This window comes from Corvus hawaiiensis, chromosome 15 (genome assembly GCF_020740725.1).
Source record: "Corvus hawaiiensis isolate bCorHaw1 chromosome 15, bCorHaw1.pri.cur, whole genome shotgun sequence".
Taxonomy (NCBI): Eukaryota; Metazoa; Chordata; class Aves; order Passeriformes; family Corvidae; genus Corvus; species Corvus hawaiiensis.
The window spans coordinates 16,370,853-16,389,246 of record NC_063227.1 but is presented as its reverse complement, the minus strand read 5'-3'; the positions used below and the strand labels follow the sequence as shown (position 1 = coordinate 16,389,246).

Sequence of the window (18,394 nt, the reverse complement as noted above, 5' to 3'; positions counted from 1 at the left end):
TTATAAAAGGCTTTAAAGACCCTGTAAACATGGCCATAAGGGAAATAAGCAATAGTGTTATACAGCTTGGGAGAGAAAAAGTTGAAGAAACAATCACTGGAAAAAGGAGTGCACCAGAGCTGGGAGCATAGAGGTATAAAATGACAGGCCAACAGCTTGCCTTTGACTGCAAAGACACTAGCTAGGGGGGAATAAACCCTCCATAAAGATGGAGAATACAACATAAATAATAAAACCGTTGTTGTGAAATCCCTAATTCATACTGACATAACTCCATTATTTCCTACACCTTTGAACAGGCATCTAGGCTGGTCACAAAGCAGCTGGACCAACACAGCATTTCAGCCTGTGTTCAACAAAAAGAGGTAAGAGACAGTACTGTCATTCAGAGAGTTGTTGCCACGCAGCTGCCCAACTACTCCAGACAAGTAATTCAAACAATAAAGCCTTTAATGGGCATTGTTAAAATCATTAAACTTCGGTTATTTCACTGCAAACCTGTTCTGCATTAAATCTGACTGCAAAGGAACACTTACCAACATGCCACACCATCAGAAGCAAGTGCCACAAGCCAATTTCCAAGCAGAAGGTTTATGGGTGTGAACAACCACTTGGGCTGTTCTCATTTTTGTTACTACCCACGGCAAAACCCCAACACGCAGGAGCCAACTGCACCAAATGCCACCTTCTTTCAAGGACCTGGTGCCACCTGGCTCTGTTCAGAAAACCAGAGCAGTCTCCATGCCCATCTTGCTGCCTGGGCCTCTAACAGCAGCCACGGACACACGATGGGACACTGTCTGACACAAGACCAAATCCTGCCAGCCCCAAACAGGCAGGTCTAGACCAGGCTGTGAACTGCAGCGTGCTCAGCTGCAGGCATGTATTCCTCCACCAGTCGAGGGATCTTCTCCCAACAGGAAGGAAGAACAACCACAGCACCTGACTCAAACCCCACTGGAAAGGAGCCCCAGCCCGGCCAAGCTACTGAAGATGCAACACAACTTGTCAGAGCTACCATCCAAACCTGCAGGAGCCTGCATCTGGGGAGCAGATAGAAAAGAAACCAGGAAGCACTCTGGGGTATTAGCTACAGACTACTGGACAAATAGAGAATAAAGATGAGAAAATTCAACACAGAACATTTGCTTTAGGGATAAGAGTGGCATTTACAAAAGATGTGTGAAAACAAGCCTGAGTGGAGGACTCTGTGTGACCAGTTGCAAATTTGTCTTTGCAAACTAAGATTTTTATCCATGCAACCCTTTTGCAAATGACCACACCAGGCTCCTGCCATGCACCTCTCCCCTTCCATCCACACAATCTCCTCCTAAAAAGACATCTTAAAAAGGAAGTGAGGAGTACTGCCCGAGGAATACAAGACAAGCAAACAAGATGCGTTTTAAGAAAGTTTTCACATTTAGGTTATGCTTTCATTAGCATCAGGCAGATGATGGCAGATACCTTCTAAACTGAAACATTAGTAAGCCAGTCGTATGAGAAACTCACCATGGCTGCCACACAGCAGTCTATGAGTAATTAACAGATGGCAGTGTATCTGCCTTTATTCAGAATTATAGACCAACTCACCTGAGTTTTCACATCCAAATTTAAAAAGCAAAACATAGAAAAGTTAAGTCTAAGATATCTTACAAAACTTTAGTGCCACAGAAAACCATGGCACATGGCAGCAGCCATGACGTTTCACTTCCCTGCACACACAGCTTAAAATAAGACAGAATAATACTCACTGAGGACTGCAAAGAGATCTCTTTGCCAGACATATCGGCCTAGGTCTAGAATACTGAAAACCATTTTGAGAACTAGCTGTCAAACAGCCTAAAGCCTTCTATGCATGTGTCCGTACAAGAATTAAACAGTCCCATCGAGGCAATAACTTGTGTTAACTCTGATGCTTAGACCTTGTGGTGTGAAATTCTTACCAGTGACATAAGAAGAGACAAATAGCAAACCTGGCTTACTGCCTTGCTGGCTGACAAGCTATTTAGGTTAGCTGGATGTGGAGACGACTTCAAGGAATTTCAGAAAAATCTAAACAAGTGGGTCAACTGACAGCTGAAGGGGAGAGAGACCAGATGTTGAGCAATGTTGAATAATATACTGAACAGGAGAGTTTAACCTCCTTACTCTTTGCAGGGTTAACATACCACTAATCAAATACACCTGAGCATCACCACATCCATGCACCAACAAAAAAGCCTGTTCAAAGTGATGATTTAATTTCAAGTTTAACTATGCCAAAACTCTGCAATACCAAATATTATTCATGCTAAGAATATTTATTTTTTTTTAAAGACACAATCAGTATGAAAAGCTCACCTGGAATTAGATACAGTATAGGTCATCCTAATTTAAGTCTTAAAATTTTTTCTAAAAATACCCAGCACCACCCAAGACAGGCCACCAGACTGAGATACCTCATAGGAAACAGGCTGGATAATTTGCAGAGCTGCATCACATGTGACAGCCAAATACTCTCCATTATCATCCCCACCCAAATCCCCTTTGAGATAATTTGGATAAGCAGCTCAAATATATACTCAGTGTTTCAAACAGTCCAACAATGGAGCAAGTGTCCAGGATGAAGATGTCAGGAGCTGACTCCTGTTCACTCAGGGGTCAGGTGCCGTGCTGTAACAGGTTTCTGCTGCCAAGCCATGGAGCCAGCCTGCCTGAGCCCCTCAAAGGATGTCCCATGGGATTCATGCACTGGATAGTCTGGAGGCTGCATGGCCAAGGGGATGGCCTGTGCAGCTATGCCACCAGCATGTCTTCTAGCAGCTGCAGAGGCTCAGCTGGCTCATGATATCCAAAGCTGTGCCTAGCACAAGCAAAATTATCCACAGTACGGCTTCACAGGACAATTCTGGGGTTACCTACATTTTCCTGTGCTGCTTGAAGGGTCCAGAAGGTTATTTTACCCACCGGTGTTCCTCTGCAGGCCATCCTCCCTGTGGATGTGGATCCTGTTGTGAAGGATGAAACAGCAGAGAGCCTTCTCCTTGGCAGGGGACTGCCCTTGTACTGAGTACAAGGCTATTAAGGCAGTTGAAAGTCACATATGAGAAATCTGCAAGATGTTGCAGGGTCATTTAAGCAACAGTTTCACTTACATTTCGGTTCAAAGTAGCTGTGTGACCACCTTACATCTCAACTCCGCACAGAGCAGATATGAATGACTGCCTTTTGCAAATCAATACTGTTTATTGCGTGCTTTAAATCAATAAAGCTCCCTCCATAGAGTACATTCTTCTAAAATAGTAATTAGGCATTTGAGGAGAACTGAACAGTTTCACTAAACAATACCATTAGTCCTGAAATATCAGTTTGACATCTCAGCCAGAAAGCACTTTTTGAGAACTAATTAATCCCTACAGCACCTCTATGAGATTGAGAAAGCAATTCATCTGTTTTTCAAATGTGTTGGGTACTTATGCTGCAGAACATCGTGGCTGGGGTGGAAGCCGTAAGTATCAGCACAAACTGAGAACAAACCAAGCCAGGAGAACCCATCCAAGAGCATGAAAAAACCAGAGAACACTGACAGCTGTAGGATTTGGCTTCTTTGCATCTCCCTATTACACACCAAACCTCCTGTGACTATCTGGAGAGTCTTCCAGATGCCACTTCACTGAATGAGTGGCAGTGAAAAGCAGTTATTTTTCTGCAGGGAGCAGTTTTGCCCACTGTTTGTTCAGCCAATTATCTATGCACGTAGCTTTAAAGGGAGGAGGGAGCAGTAACCTTAGGCTCTGTGAACAAGAACTGAGCTTAAACTGCTCAAATAAAGCCAAGTCCTCATTACCACAAGCAAAGCACGTAACCTTACTAAACAGGTCTCATGGACGGCAACCAGCCAGCATAAGAAGTACTTCTCTCCAAGGAAGTGGTCAATCTGCATAGCTCTCCTACAGGTGTAGGCAGTAGCACTAGTCTACATACCTCCACCTGACTCTGCCAAGCTGCTGCCACCCCTCTTTATTGATTAATTATTCCAGCTAACATTTGCCCTGCTGGTGCAGCGCTCAAGGCTGCCAGGTTCAGGCAGCCCCAGCACAGAGAGATCAGCAAGGCTTTTCCAAGCCAGCTGTATGGTCTCTCCCTGAGAAAGACCTGAAGGTGTCCCATACAACACAACCGAGTGTCAAGCCCAGCCCAGGACATTTCCCTCGTGTCAGACGTGAGCTCAGCAGTGCCCGTGACGCATGCAGGAACACGCTGTGGGGCAGTGACGCTGCTCAGAATGCTGAGCACAGAGCAAGGACAGCCCTGGCAGTCTGCAGCCACCTCCAGGAGCACACAACAGCAATCATTTACTAATAGACTCCTCCAGCAACTGAGATTAGATCCAGTCCCAAAAGGTGGAGTGGTGAATCAGTGACAGGACCCCCCTGAGCCACCTAGCAAACATCACTTCTTTACGTACAAGTTATTTCATTAAACTCCTTTGGGCAAATCTTCCCATGTCTTCCAGTAAATTTTCTGGCACAATCCAAAGGAATTTAAATCAAACTCAGACATGGAAAATTTTGCTGCAAACTCATCTTCCCATAACTGTGCTAGCTATGAAGCTGCCCTGTGAAGAGTATCTTTAGGAGATGCTCTGCCTCATTGTTTGTTTCACACAGGCTCCAGCAAGTGAAAATCCATTCTTCCTGTAAAACTCGATCAGCAGTCATGGGGCAGAGCTAAGCACCTGGGAACACCTCCTCAGCTGGGCTGGCAGAGAGCCCGACCAGGTCAAGTGCCTGGGGACAGTTTCACAAGTGCACCCTCAGCAGCATTCCTGGGTTGCCACCAGAGCCAGCCCCACTCCCACTGCTCCAAGCCTCCCAGCTCAGCCCCAGCTGTGCCACCACAATCTTCTGCACAAGTATGCACAACCTGGATCAACTGTTTCTGTAAAATGAACCAAGACAGCAAAATGACATTTTTCAGCCAGACCAGCTTGCAGACCTCATTCCCTGCACTGATACAGAGTTTTACCCTGGCAGCAGCAGCTTAAGGTGTCCCAACAGCAACAGCACCAAGCACCTGCCCCAGGTGCCCAGCACTGCAGCCACCTCTCCCCTGTCATACCACATCTTCTGGAATTTACTGGCCAATTTCCTGCCATTCCACTGGATGGAGATCAAGATAACTACTCTGATATGAAAATATATGACCTACATATTGATTCCATTGCCAAATAAGTTTCCAGTCACTGGCAATGTCACTAACTTCACATGCTGTCAGTTTTTGAGGCTAAATTAAAGGAGTGAACTTGTGAGCAAGATGACCTTGCCAGAGCAGAAGATGAAGCTCAACCTACATATTTCTAAACAATGTGATTTATGAAGATTTCTTCAAAAGCCTTTCTGATCTTTTAAGATCAGAATTCCCCAAGATGCATTAAAAAGCTGCTGAGCTGAACAAAGCCTCACATTTCTCTTTTTTTTTTCTCATGTTCCACAGGGAAGATAAAATAATGCTTTTTGTCATTCTAAAGCCATTACCAACATCCTCTGTCTCTATACACGTGTGCATACCACACGTTTAGCAGTGATGGCCTTGTTAAAAACCATCACGCCTGTTGTTTCCAGTTCCCTCCCCAGTGTGAGGTGAGCTTACACAACTGAGGATGCACACTGGCTCTGAAGCTAGTCCCTGTAGTCTCCAAAGCATCCAAGACAACCTAAACTGGCTTGTCTGGGCAGTTCAGGGGAAAAAAAGTCAACCAAAAAACCCCCCAAAATAATAAAGTCTGTTTTTTTATAACTGCAGCGATGTGATGGATTTCAGCTCCAACTCACTTTTCCCAGCTGCAGGTGCATCCTGACCTAACTCTTGGTACTAATAAATTAAAATAATTTCAAATATCACAATAATCTTACTTGCTGTCCTTGTCTCCCTCTATATTAGCACCTACATAAACCAATGACTATGGAAAAAAGTAAGAACAGCACAAATCCTACACATTAGGACACCTGCTCCCAGGGATGGCATTTGGATGACTTTGAAGACTGAGTTTTTGTCACTCACTTCTGTACTTGTGCAAAATGGTCATCAGCAGTTTCTATGGGCACACACTGAGCTGCCTGCTCCTTATAAAGCAGTCAGCTATTTTGGGGAATGCAAACATGAGAAAGCAGCAGATTCACATATATATGACAGGGTGCTTAGCTAGATATCAGCAAAGAAAGGCAACAACAGGCATCAAACTAGCAGCCTTCAGCTGCATGACCTATGCTGTTGGCACTGATGAAAGAGCATTTCTCTCCCCTGGTTTTTCTATCTTGGAGAATTTTTCTCTCTTCTCCTTATGCTTACTGATTTTCATCTACAGAAGAGCACAGTGCCTTTTGTTCCTGCTGCCTTTCATTGCCCTCCCTTCTTTCAGCCCTTTTATTTTGAAGGATTCTCACATTTAAGTTGGCTATAGCAGCTTTATTCCAGTCATTAAAGTTATTCTACATTTAAGCAAGTAATCCAAGGAGTAGACAGTTACATAGGAAATTTTAGCACAATGCTCACATTTCTAAATCTTTAATAAAGGCAGTTTGTAGACCAAGTGTGCAGAGCAGACTGGGGATGAAAAGTTTAAAGATCAGAATAATGCAGAGGAGACAATACTCTGCAGCATTTCACATAAAGCCTAGAAGGGCATGGCTAGATGATGGTGCTCTCTCTATGATATACCTGACTTTTCTCCACTAAAATCCTTGGGCTCAGCAAAGCTGAATCTTCCTGAGTAAATAGGTGGTCCTAACTATTTTAAATACACATGATGCCACATGCATTGGCCCTCAACCTTGGCAAATCTCTCCACCAAAGCTCTGCTTTGGAGGTGCAGACTGGAAAAACCTCCATGTGGAGTAGGAAGGGAATTTATGTACCAAATGCAGAATCTGGGCTTTCATTTAACGAAAATCTCCCAGCCCTTTATAGCAACAAGAGCCTTCAAAGAAATGAAGGGCTGTCAGCTAACGCACTGCTGCCTCCCAAAACTGAAAATATCTGATGCTGTTTAGTAACTTCACCAAATTTAAGCTACAATTGCTCCTATTTCAATAGCTTTCATTCTCAGCAGGAGTCCAGTGATAGAAATGAAATGAGAAGTTCAGTCAGCTCCATTTAAAATAACCTAGAAAAAGCCACTTACACCATCAGGCCAGTAGGAGAGTACAACACAAATATTCAAGAGTGGGACATTATCAGGCATCACCAAATTTTCAGTGCATCCTGAAGTTTCTGTGTTGAATGGCAAGGAGAAGTAAAAAATGTTATCCTCTTACAAGAGGATACTTACTTACAGTCTGAAGGAGAATAGAAGTTCACCTAAACCTAGCGCAAAGAGCCCAAGGGCAGCACAGCACTGGAACAGAGATTCCCATCTCTAATCCTCACTTCTGATGAAAGCTGAAATCTCACTCAGGGCACTCTGTTCTTCAAGTGATGCTCATGCTGATGCTTAAGAACAGGCAGTAGCTGGTGCTAAAGTCTTGAGATACCACTGGTATTTTCTCTTTGGCCACCAGCACAGCAGCTTCCAGAGCAGATGCACCCTCCGTGTTAAGAAAGCAACTGAGACAGCTCTCTGGCATGATTTACCAATTGGTATGTACTGGTGCAGACCTGAAAGGCTGTGCTTAGCTTTAAAACTAAGAATGACAAATTTTCTCCCCCAGCTCAACAAGGTTTGATTTCCCATCACACTGTACTCAATTCTTGAATTATCTAATTTCAAACAGATCTACAAAAAAAAGTCAGCTATGTGAGCTTCCTCTTTCAAAAGGGAAAACACAGCAGGGTTTTGGTTTTTCCCCCACCTGTTCAGAAGAATTGCCTTAGAGCTTTTTAACCTGAAATTCCTGTAATATGAAGTACCTTGATTCTTTTCTGTTACACCACACCACAGGGACAGCAACAGTTAAATCACAAAATTCTTCAGATTATTTAATCTTAGATGATTTCCCAAAATGCTCCAACATCCACAGGTTTCCCAAGACTGCCCTGAGTCTTAAAAGGCAGGAGGTAAAAGTGTTCTGACATGCAGTTGCTCCAACCAAGATTCCAGGCACCTGAGCATCGCTCAGGTCAGCTCTACAGGACACTGAGATGCCACCAGGTGCCAGCGACCTCTTCCCAGCAAAGCCTAACAGCCCCTCTCACCAACAGCCCATCAGCAGGACTGGAGTGGAAAAGCACCAGCCCAGCTTTTGATTTTACAGCCCAAGGCCAGCTGAGGTCCCAGCTTTCACCCCCTTCCTCCCCTTTCCTGCTGCAGATCCCACAGCCAGGTCTACTTCCCTGGCAGCCTGTTAAACCAGCCTCAGCAGGACTATGAACCTGCTGTCACAAACAATGGGATGGCCCAGGCCCTGAAGCTAGATGGTATGTATCCCCCCTGCTCATGTTAATTTCCACTAAATTAAGCTAGAATGAAAGATTTAGGGAAGGTTTAAAAACCTGTGTTCTTTCATTACCAGTTGCTACCTGCTGAATAAACTGATCAGATTTACAAAGGTCCCCACTGACACTGGGTTCAGAGTGAGCCCTAACACACACATCTCCTCCACATTCCTCAAACTTGCATTTCTACAGCCATGTTACCCAATATCTATTGCTTTTTGCTGGGTTACAGACAGAATGTGTAAGCACAGCACCCAGAGCACTATAGCAAATTCACAAACAAACATCTCAGCTGCAGCAATATTAAATACGACTTGTAAAAGGCTATGCTTTCAAACATTTAAACTTAAAATACAGTGATAAAGTTCAGTGCTCAGTGTGTAAATCCAAGTTCACTCCCCTGCACGGAGCAGACATCTTATGACCTGAGCTGCTCAGAAATCTCCCATCCCCTGTTTTTCACTGCAAGTGGTAATTACTTGGAAGAGAAACTTCTTTCCTGTATAGCAAAGGAGAATTTCAACCTATAAAAGCTCATGGTCCACCAGATGATGGGCAAGTGTTGTGTCACATAGTGGTTCTACTGTGGGCCAATAAAATCTTCAAAACCTTGCAGATCTTCAGGGGCAGTGTCCAATGCAGGCTGTTTCCTTGGCAGCACTACTGGAAGATGACTCAGATGCAAAGCTCGTCAGGGCCACGTGTATTCAAGTGTATTTTTATGTGTACAACAAGTGTCATGTGATAGAAGTTATCAGTATGTGTTTGATTATTCTCCTCTATCAGTGGTGAGCAGGTAATGATTCTGCGACAGCTCAGCACACACGGCTAAATAAGGCACCCATTTAGTCATTTCTGTCACTCTTGAATCACTAACCAAGGACATACAGGAATTTTTATAAGCCTGCATTAGGCCTATTAGATTTCTCACATGTCTTCATTCTCTGAACAAAATAAGGATGCCAGGAAAGCATTCCTAATTTAAGCTTCCATCAGCTTTTACGAAGGTTAAAGAAACACCTTGGAACAAAACTGTTACTGTCCCTTCTCAACCACATTCCTAAAACTGAACCCCAAGACAAGTTCCCTGGCTGGCAGCAGGTTACATTTGTGTATAGTACACACAAGGATTATTCCTGGAATGCAGAACACTCCTTGAAATCTTGTAAAACTGGACAATCATTCACTTCCATGCTTAACGAAAAATCCATCTAAGCAAACGGAGCAAAGGCAAAGTCCTGACATCCCACCAAGAATGGAAGCCCCTTCAAGGAGCTGATCACTGAAGCAAGGGGAAGAAAGGAACACAAATTCAGAAATCGCACTTTCTGCCCCATAACAAGGCAAACACTCACTGTCAGATGGGGAAGCGTGTGAAATTTATCAATGACAAACTGCATAGTTCAGATGGTTGGCATTTCCAACTCACTAGGATGGATTTTCCAGTTCCTGTTTCTGGCAACTTCAGCTAAAAAAGCATTAAACAAGAAATTTAAAAACTTCTGATTTCAACTGTGATCCAGTAATTGAGCTTCCTGCATGTTAGAGCTCCCGTGCTCTGGCTCACCATGACTGCCTCAAGCATGGAACTACAACATGCTAGGACAGAGTGTTGCTTGGAAAACGACCTCGTCTTGAGCAGCACCCTGTTTTCTGTTTATCTTACTTTTTTAAAGTGAGCGATGCAGGAAAAGAACTACTCAAAGCAAGTAGGAGCAAGGGGATACCGCAGGGAAGAAGGCGGCAAAGAGGGGCGATCAGAGACACACCCTGAAGTCAGTGACCTCCGCGATGGCCAAGCTCGATAAGGCCACGCAGCTGCTCGCAGAGATGGGCCCCGATGCAGGGCAGGGCCCGCCGACACCTCTGCGACCCCACCTTGTCCCTCCGCACCGCTCCGAGCCACCGCCGCTCCTCCGGCGTGCCCCGGGCGGGCTCCCAGCCCCGCCAGGGCCGCATGGCCGCGCCGACCGCAGCGGCGGAGCAGCGTGCGCTGCGGGTCCGCAGCACGGCTGGGGCCGGCCAAGGAGAGAGACCACAACTGCAATAACACAACTCGCTGAGCCCCCTCCATCTCTCCCCTCCCCTCCCCTCCCGTGCAGCCCGGCAGGCGCCACTGCCCGGCCAGGCCCGCAGGTAACGCCACCGCCGTCCCGCCCTGCCCTCCCGTGCCGCGGAGCCCGAGCGGAGCTGGGGGATGGCAGCAGGTACCGGCCGGGCTCTCCGCGCACACCGGGACCGCGGGGTCCCCGCCCGCCCCCGCCCCGCCGCCGCCCACCTGTCGCGGGGGTCGACCCAGCTGGTGGTGCGGCTGCCGTGGTCGATGTAATACACCTTCCCGTCGTAGTCCCGCGCCTCCTCCCAGCCCTCGGGCAGCGGCAGCTCCTTCCGCGGCATGGTCCGCACCGCCGGCCGCGCCGCCCCATGCACCGCCGCGCTGCGCTCCGGGGGCCGCGCCGGGGCTCCCCTCCCGCGGGCGGCGCGCAGCGGTGCGGGGGCCGCGCCGGCCCAGCCGCGCAGGGAGGCGCCGCCGCCGGGCAGCCTCACATGCCGGCCCCGCGGCGGGGGCGGGCCGGGGCGGTGCGGGAGGGCGGCGGCAGCGGCGAGCCCGCGATCAGCGCTGGGCGCGGAGCCCCGGCCGCTCCGCCCGCTCACGCCTCCATTTCCTGCTCCGCCGGCGGCCGCACCGCGGGTCCCGCGGCAGCACCGCCTACGGCCCGGCCACGCCTCCGGACACACCCATAGCCGCGCCCCGGACACACCCACCGCCTGTCCCCGCCCGGAGTCACGCCCCCCGGGCACACCCACGGCCGCTCTCCCCGGGCCCCGGGTGCGTCCCGAGGGCGCCCCAGAGCGCCCCGTGGCGGCGGGGCCGGGCGCGGTCCCGCGGGTCCCGGGAAGGTGCCGGTGTTGGGGTTCGGGGGCCCCGCGGGGCCGGAGCACCGGCCCAGGGCCGGGCACAGCCGCCATAAGCGCTGCCCTGCTCGGCCTCTCCGAGGGGAAGCACCGAGGGCACAGCGCGGGTGGCAGGGAGCGGATCGGGGGTACTCGGTGCCCTGGGGGACACGGCCGTGGGGTGCCGGTGCTGGCATCAGACGGACGAGCGCAGCAACTCGGGCGCCCCTGGGCCATGAGGTGCCCCTGCTCCCGGTGCAATGCCCTCGGGTGGCCCGGCTCAGCCGTGGTGGGCTCCCCGCAGGGGCTGGCGGGGAGCCACGAGCCATCGGAGCAGCCCATGGGGGTGACAGGGATGACTTTTTGTGGGTTCCAGAGGGAAAGCTCGTGGCAGCTGGAGCGTGGATGCACTTCGGACCATGGGGAAGCCATTGGGTTGTGAAAGTAGCTCGGGTGGCGCAGACAGCCCCAGGTACAGCCATACGCCGCAGGGCGGGTGATGGTGCCCACCCCGCGGGCACGGACCCTTCCTGAGCAGCCGCTGTCGCTTCCTGAGCGTGGCTCTGGCACAGCTGCCGTGCAGTATGGATGCAGCTATGAGGACGTGCCCTGCACAGTCTTCTGTCCCCACATTTCAGTCATTTAGGCTTGAACAGACAGCCCATGACAAAATACCACAGTAAGAGCTCATGCAGTGGCACGCGATGAGGCCGTGAGCTGAGGCGGGTGACGTGCCCAGCGTGGCATGAGGGCAGTTTTGTGTGAGGTGGCACTTTCCCTGGTGAGCACCAGCCAACGCCGCTTTCCTACTGCCGAGGGTGGGGGGAAAGCGAGTTTTGTAGAGCTGCAGCTATTGAAACAGCAGAATGGAGCAGGGATCCCTGCCAAGCACAGGGGTGGAAAAGGAAACTGGAGGATGGGAAGAGGGCAGCCTCGAAGGGCTGGAGAGGAAAAGTAAAAGTGAAAAAGACAATTAGAAATAACATCTCATTTTTGTGCCAGATTTTGTGGGATTTTTTCTCTCAGGCTTTCTGACAACCTGCTGGGAGTCAGGACTGCTAATTCTCTGGAGGCCGAAGCAGAATGTAGTAGCAGTTGGCTGATGGAGTGGTTTAGCAGGGAAGAAAATGAAGACAAGTAAAACTGAAAGTGAGGCATTTGGAAAATAGCCTGGTTTAACCCCATTTTATCTGAAGCCAAACTTGCTGTGGGCTACTAAATAAGTTGCTTTTATGAACAGGACTATACACAAGGCTTTTAAATTAATAATAAATGAAGAATAAAGGAATAAACACTGTATCTGCCCACAACTCTAAGTGAGGCTTGTGGTTTCTTTCGGCAGGGAAGACTGGGAGCACTGGGAAGTGCCGCTCCAGTGAGCAGACACCGGGAGCGCCGGGAGTCCTGGGCCCACGCCAGAGGAGGGCAGTGGATTTCTGCAGGGCACTGGGCTACTCACTGGGGCTGTCATTTTCTCTTTTCTGCTTTTAATTTCGTGGATAATGGTGTTTCTCTCTTTGTAAAACACTCAGCAAAGTGTTTAAGACATTTCAAAAGGGCAACTGTGGCAATAGGAAAAAAATCAGCAGCAACCAATGTTTTTAAATATTACAAAAGAAAAAGTAAACAGCAAAGTGATAACAAATTAATGTATATTTTCATGGTCCTGTATTTGTGGTCTTATGTTCCAGCACAGAGATATTTCCAAAAGGCATGTTTATTTTAAAGCTTTTTTTCAAATTTTCAGCACATATATAGATCATATAGCAAAAGCCTTTATGTAAAGAAGCTGACCAAATACTCTTTCTTTTCCAGATGTTGTGAACTCTATTTAGGAAGAAAGTAATTTTGTGAATTTTTTTAAGGTAATTGATTTTGAAATAAATACCTCAGAAAATATTTTCAGGTAGTTCTGACTCAAGTCAAAAGATTTTATTTGTCCACTCCTCTTTATTAACTCAGAAAAAACCCCAACCTGTCATTGAACCATATGAATTTATAAATGTAATCAGGAATGTGCATATGGTAACTTACTCCCTTTTACCACTTACACTCACAACAAAAGAATTCAGCGTTATCGGAGTCTGTTTGAACTGTAAAACAATAAACAAACAGGTGATTGTTTTCTCATGAGCAAAGAAGAGGAAGGTTAGGTTTGTAGGTAAGCTCTTACCTGAAAGAAACCTGCGCTGTTCTTCCTGTGAAAAGGAAGAATGGCGCAGAGAACAAAGTCTGCAGAAAACTCTTTTTTTTTGCCCTGGGATCAACATCTCCAGCATGCCTTTGTGTGCTGCACCCCTCAATCCCACCAGAGTCCACAACAGGCTGGTTACAAACTGCTCAGCAACAGGAGCTGCCTTTATCTGCTGGTGGTCTCTGTTTTAGAGGAGACGGTTCCTTGCTACTCCGGTTTCTTTTTCCCTAGTACATTCAAAAGTGCCCAATTTTGTACTCGACACTTCAAGCTCTACTCTTAATTGAGTGCAAATAATAAAAACTCAAAGGTGAAAAGTGGCTGAGGCACAACATTGGTCTCTTAGCCAACACCTTCAGATATCTGAACTGAAATAGAAGGAAAAATAAGTTTAAATTCAATTACCAGGAAACAATTACATTTAGCCAAAATACTACTTTTTATTTAAAACCTCCAGTATTTTTCAACTTGAAACACAGTACAGTTTCTGTGAGAGCTCCCTTACCATTCTAGAAAGCCTCTTCCCTATCCTGCCCATCCCCAAACTGTATGTCAATCTTTTTCGGTTTCCACATGGAATTTTATTTTTTAGAATGGTCAAAACCAGGTTTGGAGCAATGGAACTTTCGTTGTGGAGGCAACTTGAACCCTTCCCGTTTTCAGAAGCTGTTTCCAGCCCAGCGGGAAGAGCAGAGGTGCCCAGGAGGCAGGGAAGAGCGCACACAACCTCCTGTACTTTCCAGTCCCAACATGAAAGTGACTTTCTGTAAACATTGGCAAAGCCACTTCATTGTTTTCTTTCGAACTACTCCTTAAAAGACCCGTTGCTGGAGGCCTTAAATAAAAAAAAAGAGGCAGCTGACATCCGCAAAGCCATCCTGTTGCTCTGGCAGGTGTTGGCTGTGCCATGCCCGCTGTCCCGCCGGTCCCGGCACCCCTCGTTCCAGACGAGGCATCTGTCCTTGTGTTCAATGCACAGGGAACGTGTGGCACAGGGCTCCCAACACCGTGCAGTGTGGCTGAGGAGGGATGTGAGGGATGGGGAGAGTTACAGCTTCCTGTGGCAAGGTGACCATTAAATAGGACCCATGCAGCAGCTGGGTTTCCCAGTACCCCAGGAAATCTGCTGGCTGGATACCTGTATGTTTTGTCTTCTTGAAAGTGGGTCATAAGAGGTCCCTGACTAGTTTGTTCATGAAACAACATGCTGGAGAATCCCATGATGACTCGTTGAGGCTGGAAAAGACCTTTAAGGTGGTCAAGTCCTCATTGGTGAGGCCATTACACAGGGCTGTTATGGCCCAGGGTCACTACTGCAGTCTGTGGGACAGTCCCCAGCCACTCCCGAGTCAGGGTACTACCAAGCCACGGGTCAGTATTTACACCAGTGCAAATGTTCAGGCCATCCCCTGCCAGAGGCAAGGCTGGCTCTAACAGGGCAGCATCGTTGGCAGCATCGTTAACAGAGCAGGAAACCGGTTTCTCTGTCAGCTGAGCTCTGCCTCGGGAGAACAGGATACATTGCAGGACACCTCTGACAGCTCTTGTGATTCCTGCCACAAACACATCACTCGGCCATGGGTTTGCTCTGTGCTGCCTTTCTGATCCTTGGCACTTTGTACACCTGCATCAAAGATCTTTATCTTTCAGCAAACAAGCCTGCAGCGAGGGAATAAATTCCTGACTATGACCTTTGGGTGCTCTGAGTTTTTTTTCACCTACAAACAAAACAGGTTTGGGTGGTTTTTTACCCCAAAATAACCCTTATCTCTATTGCTTTATTAGACCCTTGTGTGCCCACTGGAAGCACTGCAATAATTCCCAGACATTGCCGGGAAGTTCGGGTGTCTGTTTTCCCCGAGAGTGTGCGTGTATGTCACGTAGCCTAGGAGATGAGTGTGTGTCTGTGGATCTTCTCCCTTGCAATAACTGGGAGCTGCTTATCCCAGCTGGGAGACCACCCCGGTGAAACCGGAGCTGTTCGTGCCCGGCTGTCCCCTGCGGGGCATCAGCAGCTCTTGGCAGCTGCCACCCAGGTGTCACCCAGGTGCCACCCAGCCCTCACGTGTGGCCGTGGTGCCGGCACTGAGCTCCTCAGCAGAGGCAGAGGCAGGTCTGCCGTCGGCTGCCAGCCCTGGCCCTGCGGATGAGAGTGAGGAACGGGGCCAGATAGTCACTCTCACTTATAAAAGTTTATAAAAATGGTTAATAAATTTCCATCAACCTGTCATGGAGAACACACCCGGCAGAAAAAAAAAATCAATTTGGTTCGGTATCTATTGCTTTTTTCGCTGGCCCATTATTGGCTCAGAAGTCAGGGAGAGCTCCTCCCCCCAACGGGACTGTCCTGGTCACATGTCAGCTCCGGAGCCACAGCGCTCCACCTTTCTGCCCGGAAAATGAGAAGTTTCGCATTCCTGCCGGCCTGACGTGTGACTCCGGAGCCAGAGTGCCCTGCCAGCCGAGCGGGTGTCCCGCAGCAGCGGGGCGGGGCTGCGGGACGCGCTCAGGGCGCGGCGTGGCCGGAGCTCCCCCGGACCGAGTGTGACAAGTGTCCTTTGCTGCGCACGAGAAGGGAATTCCTGCCCGTGTGCAGGCTTGTGACGGGAAACGTGCCCAGCGCGCTCACAGTGGTTCTGCACCTTGAGCTGCACAAACAGCCCAGTGCCACCACCGTGCGTCCCCAAAACCAGCTGGGGGATGGATCCGCGGAGCGGAGCTGCACAGGCACCGCTGGGCCCCCGGCCCAGCATGTGCCTGACCCAGGGCAGGGGGAGCAAAAGAGACTCGGTTTTGCCAACACGGTTTGTGTTTCTAACCTGACAGATGGGATTTTTCTGTTGAGTGAGGCTCATCTTACACTGCGATGGCGACAACAGGGCACTGCAGGTGGGATTTCTGTTGTGCAGCAGAAGCACTGCGAAACCTCCGCCCCCCGTTAGTGTGAAGGAGCAGTTTCAGGGGCCGAGGTGGGGGCAGCAGCTGGGAGCACTGAATGGCGAAGGGACAGGGGCCATCGTCTCTCCACGTGGGAAGCAGCCGGGCGAGGGACACCAGGGCCGTTCCCGTGAGCAGGCTGCTGCTGCGACAGGAGCCAGGTGCCTTGGCAGCCTGTCCTGCTGCCTCGGCAGTCTGTCCAGTGGCACGTCTGCAGCTGCCAAGGGCAGGGCACAGGGTCCTGCCCTCCGTGGGGTGCCATGGGTGTCGGTGGAGCAGGATCAGGTAAGGGAGCAAAAAACGGAACATGGACATCCCTGTGACTTGCAGGGATGCACCCAGGAGAGCCGAGGGAGCTGGCTGATGACACTGCCGGGCTGCTCCCTGCTGGCTTGGAAGTGTCGTGGCAACTGGGGGAGGTTCTAGGCAGAGCAGCTGATAAACCACAGGGTCTTCTGCCATCCAGGGGCACAGGCTGGAGAAAGGGGCTGATGGGAGCCTCATGGGGATCAGCAAAGGGAAATTCAGAGTCCTGCACCTAGGGAGGAACAATTCCAAGCACCAGTATGAGCTGGAGGCCAGCCAGGTGTAAAGGAACTTTCCAGAACAGGACCTGGGGGACAAGTAGTTGACCCTGAGCCAGCAATATCATTTTGTGGCAGAGCGAGCCACCAACACCTTGGGCTGGATTAGCCAGGGCATCACCAAGGGGCTGAGGAGGTGATCCCTCCCCTCTGCTCAGCACCAGTGAGACGTGGCACTGGTGGAGTGCTGAATGGTGGAGACGGACCACTGGGAGTGCTGGGTCTAGTTCTGAGTGACCCTGTGGAAGACAGGGACTTGCTGGAGAGAGCCCAGCAAAGGGCAGTAAGATGGTGAAGGGACTGGAGCATCTGAAATAGGGGGGGAGGCGGAGGGAGCTGAGGCTGTTCCACCTGGAGAGGAGGTGGCTCAGGGGTGATCTAATCATTGTGTACGAGTATCTGAGGGGAGGAGTAATGACAAGAGAGCCAGGATTGTCTCAGTGGTGCCCAGTGACAGGACAAACAGCAAAGGCAAAGGAAGAAATACAGAGAGTTCTGGTTAAACATAAGAAATACTAATTTTGCTGTGAGGGTGACTGAGCACTGGAATAGGTTGCTGTAACCAACCTTGAAGATATTCATAATTCAGCTGGACATGCTCTTAACAGGGAGTTATCCTCACCTGTCCTGGGACACTCTGGAACCAAAGAAAGAGCTGGATTCCAAGCTCTCCAGCAGCCTCCACCCCCATCAACCCCTGCTTTTCAATAAGGGTCCTGTGCTGTGCAAAGTGTGAAAACTCTCCCCTCATGTGCTTTGTCCCAAGGTTTTTAATGACCTGCCTTCCCTACCTGGGCAGAGACCAAGGCATTGAGATGGGAATGTTTTCTAAAAGATCACTGCAGCCTTCAGAGGCAAGCAGAAATCTGATTTTTATTGCTATGGGGAACTTCTGGCAGATGAAAAAGATTTATCAGGTAGAGCCTATTGAGTCAGTGACTACTGCCAACAACTGAAAATGAGACGGTTGAATTACTGATTTATAGCACTAATATTTCTTAATATTTTACTTTCATTTATGCAGCTAGTGGAGTTTGAGGAGGGAGAGGTATTTGACACAGTCACAAGGCCTGGGCTTCAGCAGCATAGTCAGTGGTACAGCCCAGAGTCCTGCTGGCAGATTTTCTTTTTGTACGCAACCACCAAATTAGACTAAAGCCTGCCAAAAGCTGTCATCTAAAGATGAAAACCCTCTGTAAATACAATTTCTCCAATAGCAATGCTGCTGAGCTGCTGTAGCAGAGCACGGACAGCGTTACAGAGCACTGCCTGCCACCTTCTGTACTCATGATGGCTTAACTGCCACTTCCATTGTAAATCCTATTTGTTAAGGATTTATAAATTGGCTGCATTCATTTGCTTGTCTGAAAGT

At 49.0% G+C, this 18,394-nt stretch overlaps 1 protein-coding gene across 1 annotated transcript in view; it reads right to left on the bottom strand.

The window, feature by feature from the left end:
- The window catches only part of WWC1 (WW and C2 domain containing 1), a 66,803-nt gene extending 55,939 nt beyond the window's left edge, over positions 1 to 10,864 (bottom strand). Inside the window, exon 1 of the mRNA XM_048319810.1 lies at positions 10,691 to 10,864. Within this exon, the coding sequence (XP_048175767.1) occupies positions 10,691 to 10,809 (119 nt within the window). The 5' untranslated portion in view covers positions 10,810 to 10,864. The remainder of the gene's footprint in view (positions 1 to 10,690) is intronic.
- Positions 10,865 to 18,394: the final 7,530 nt, after the last annotated feature.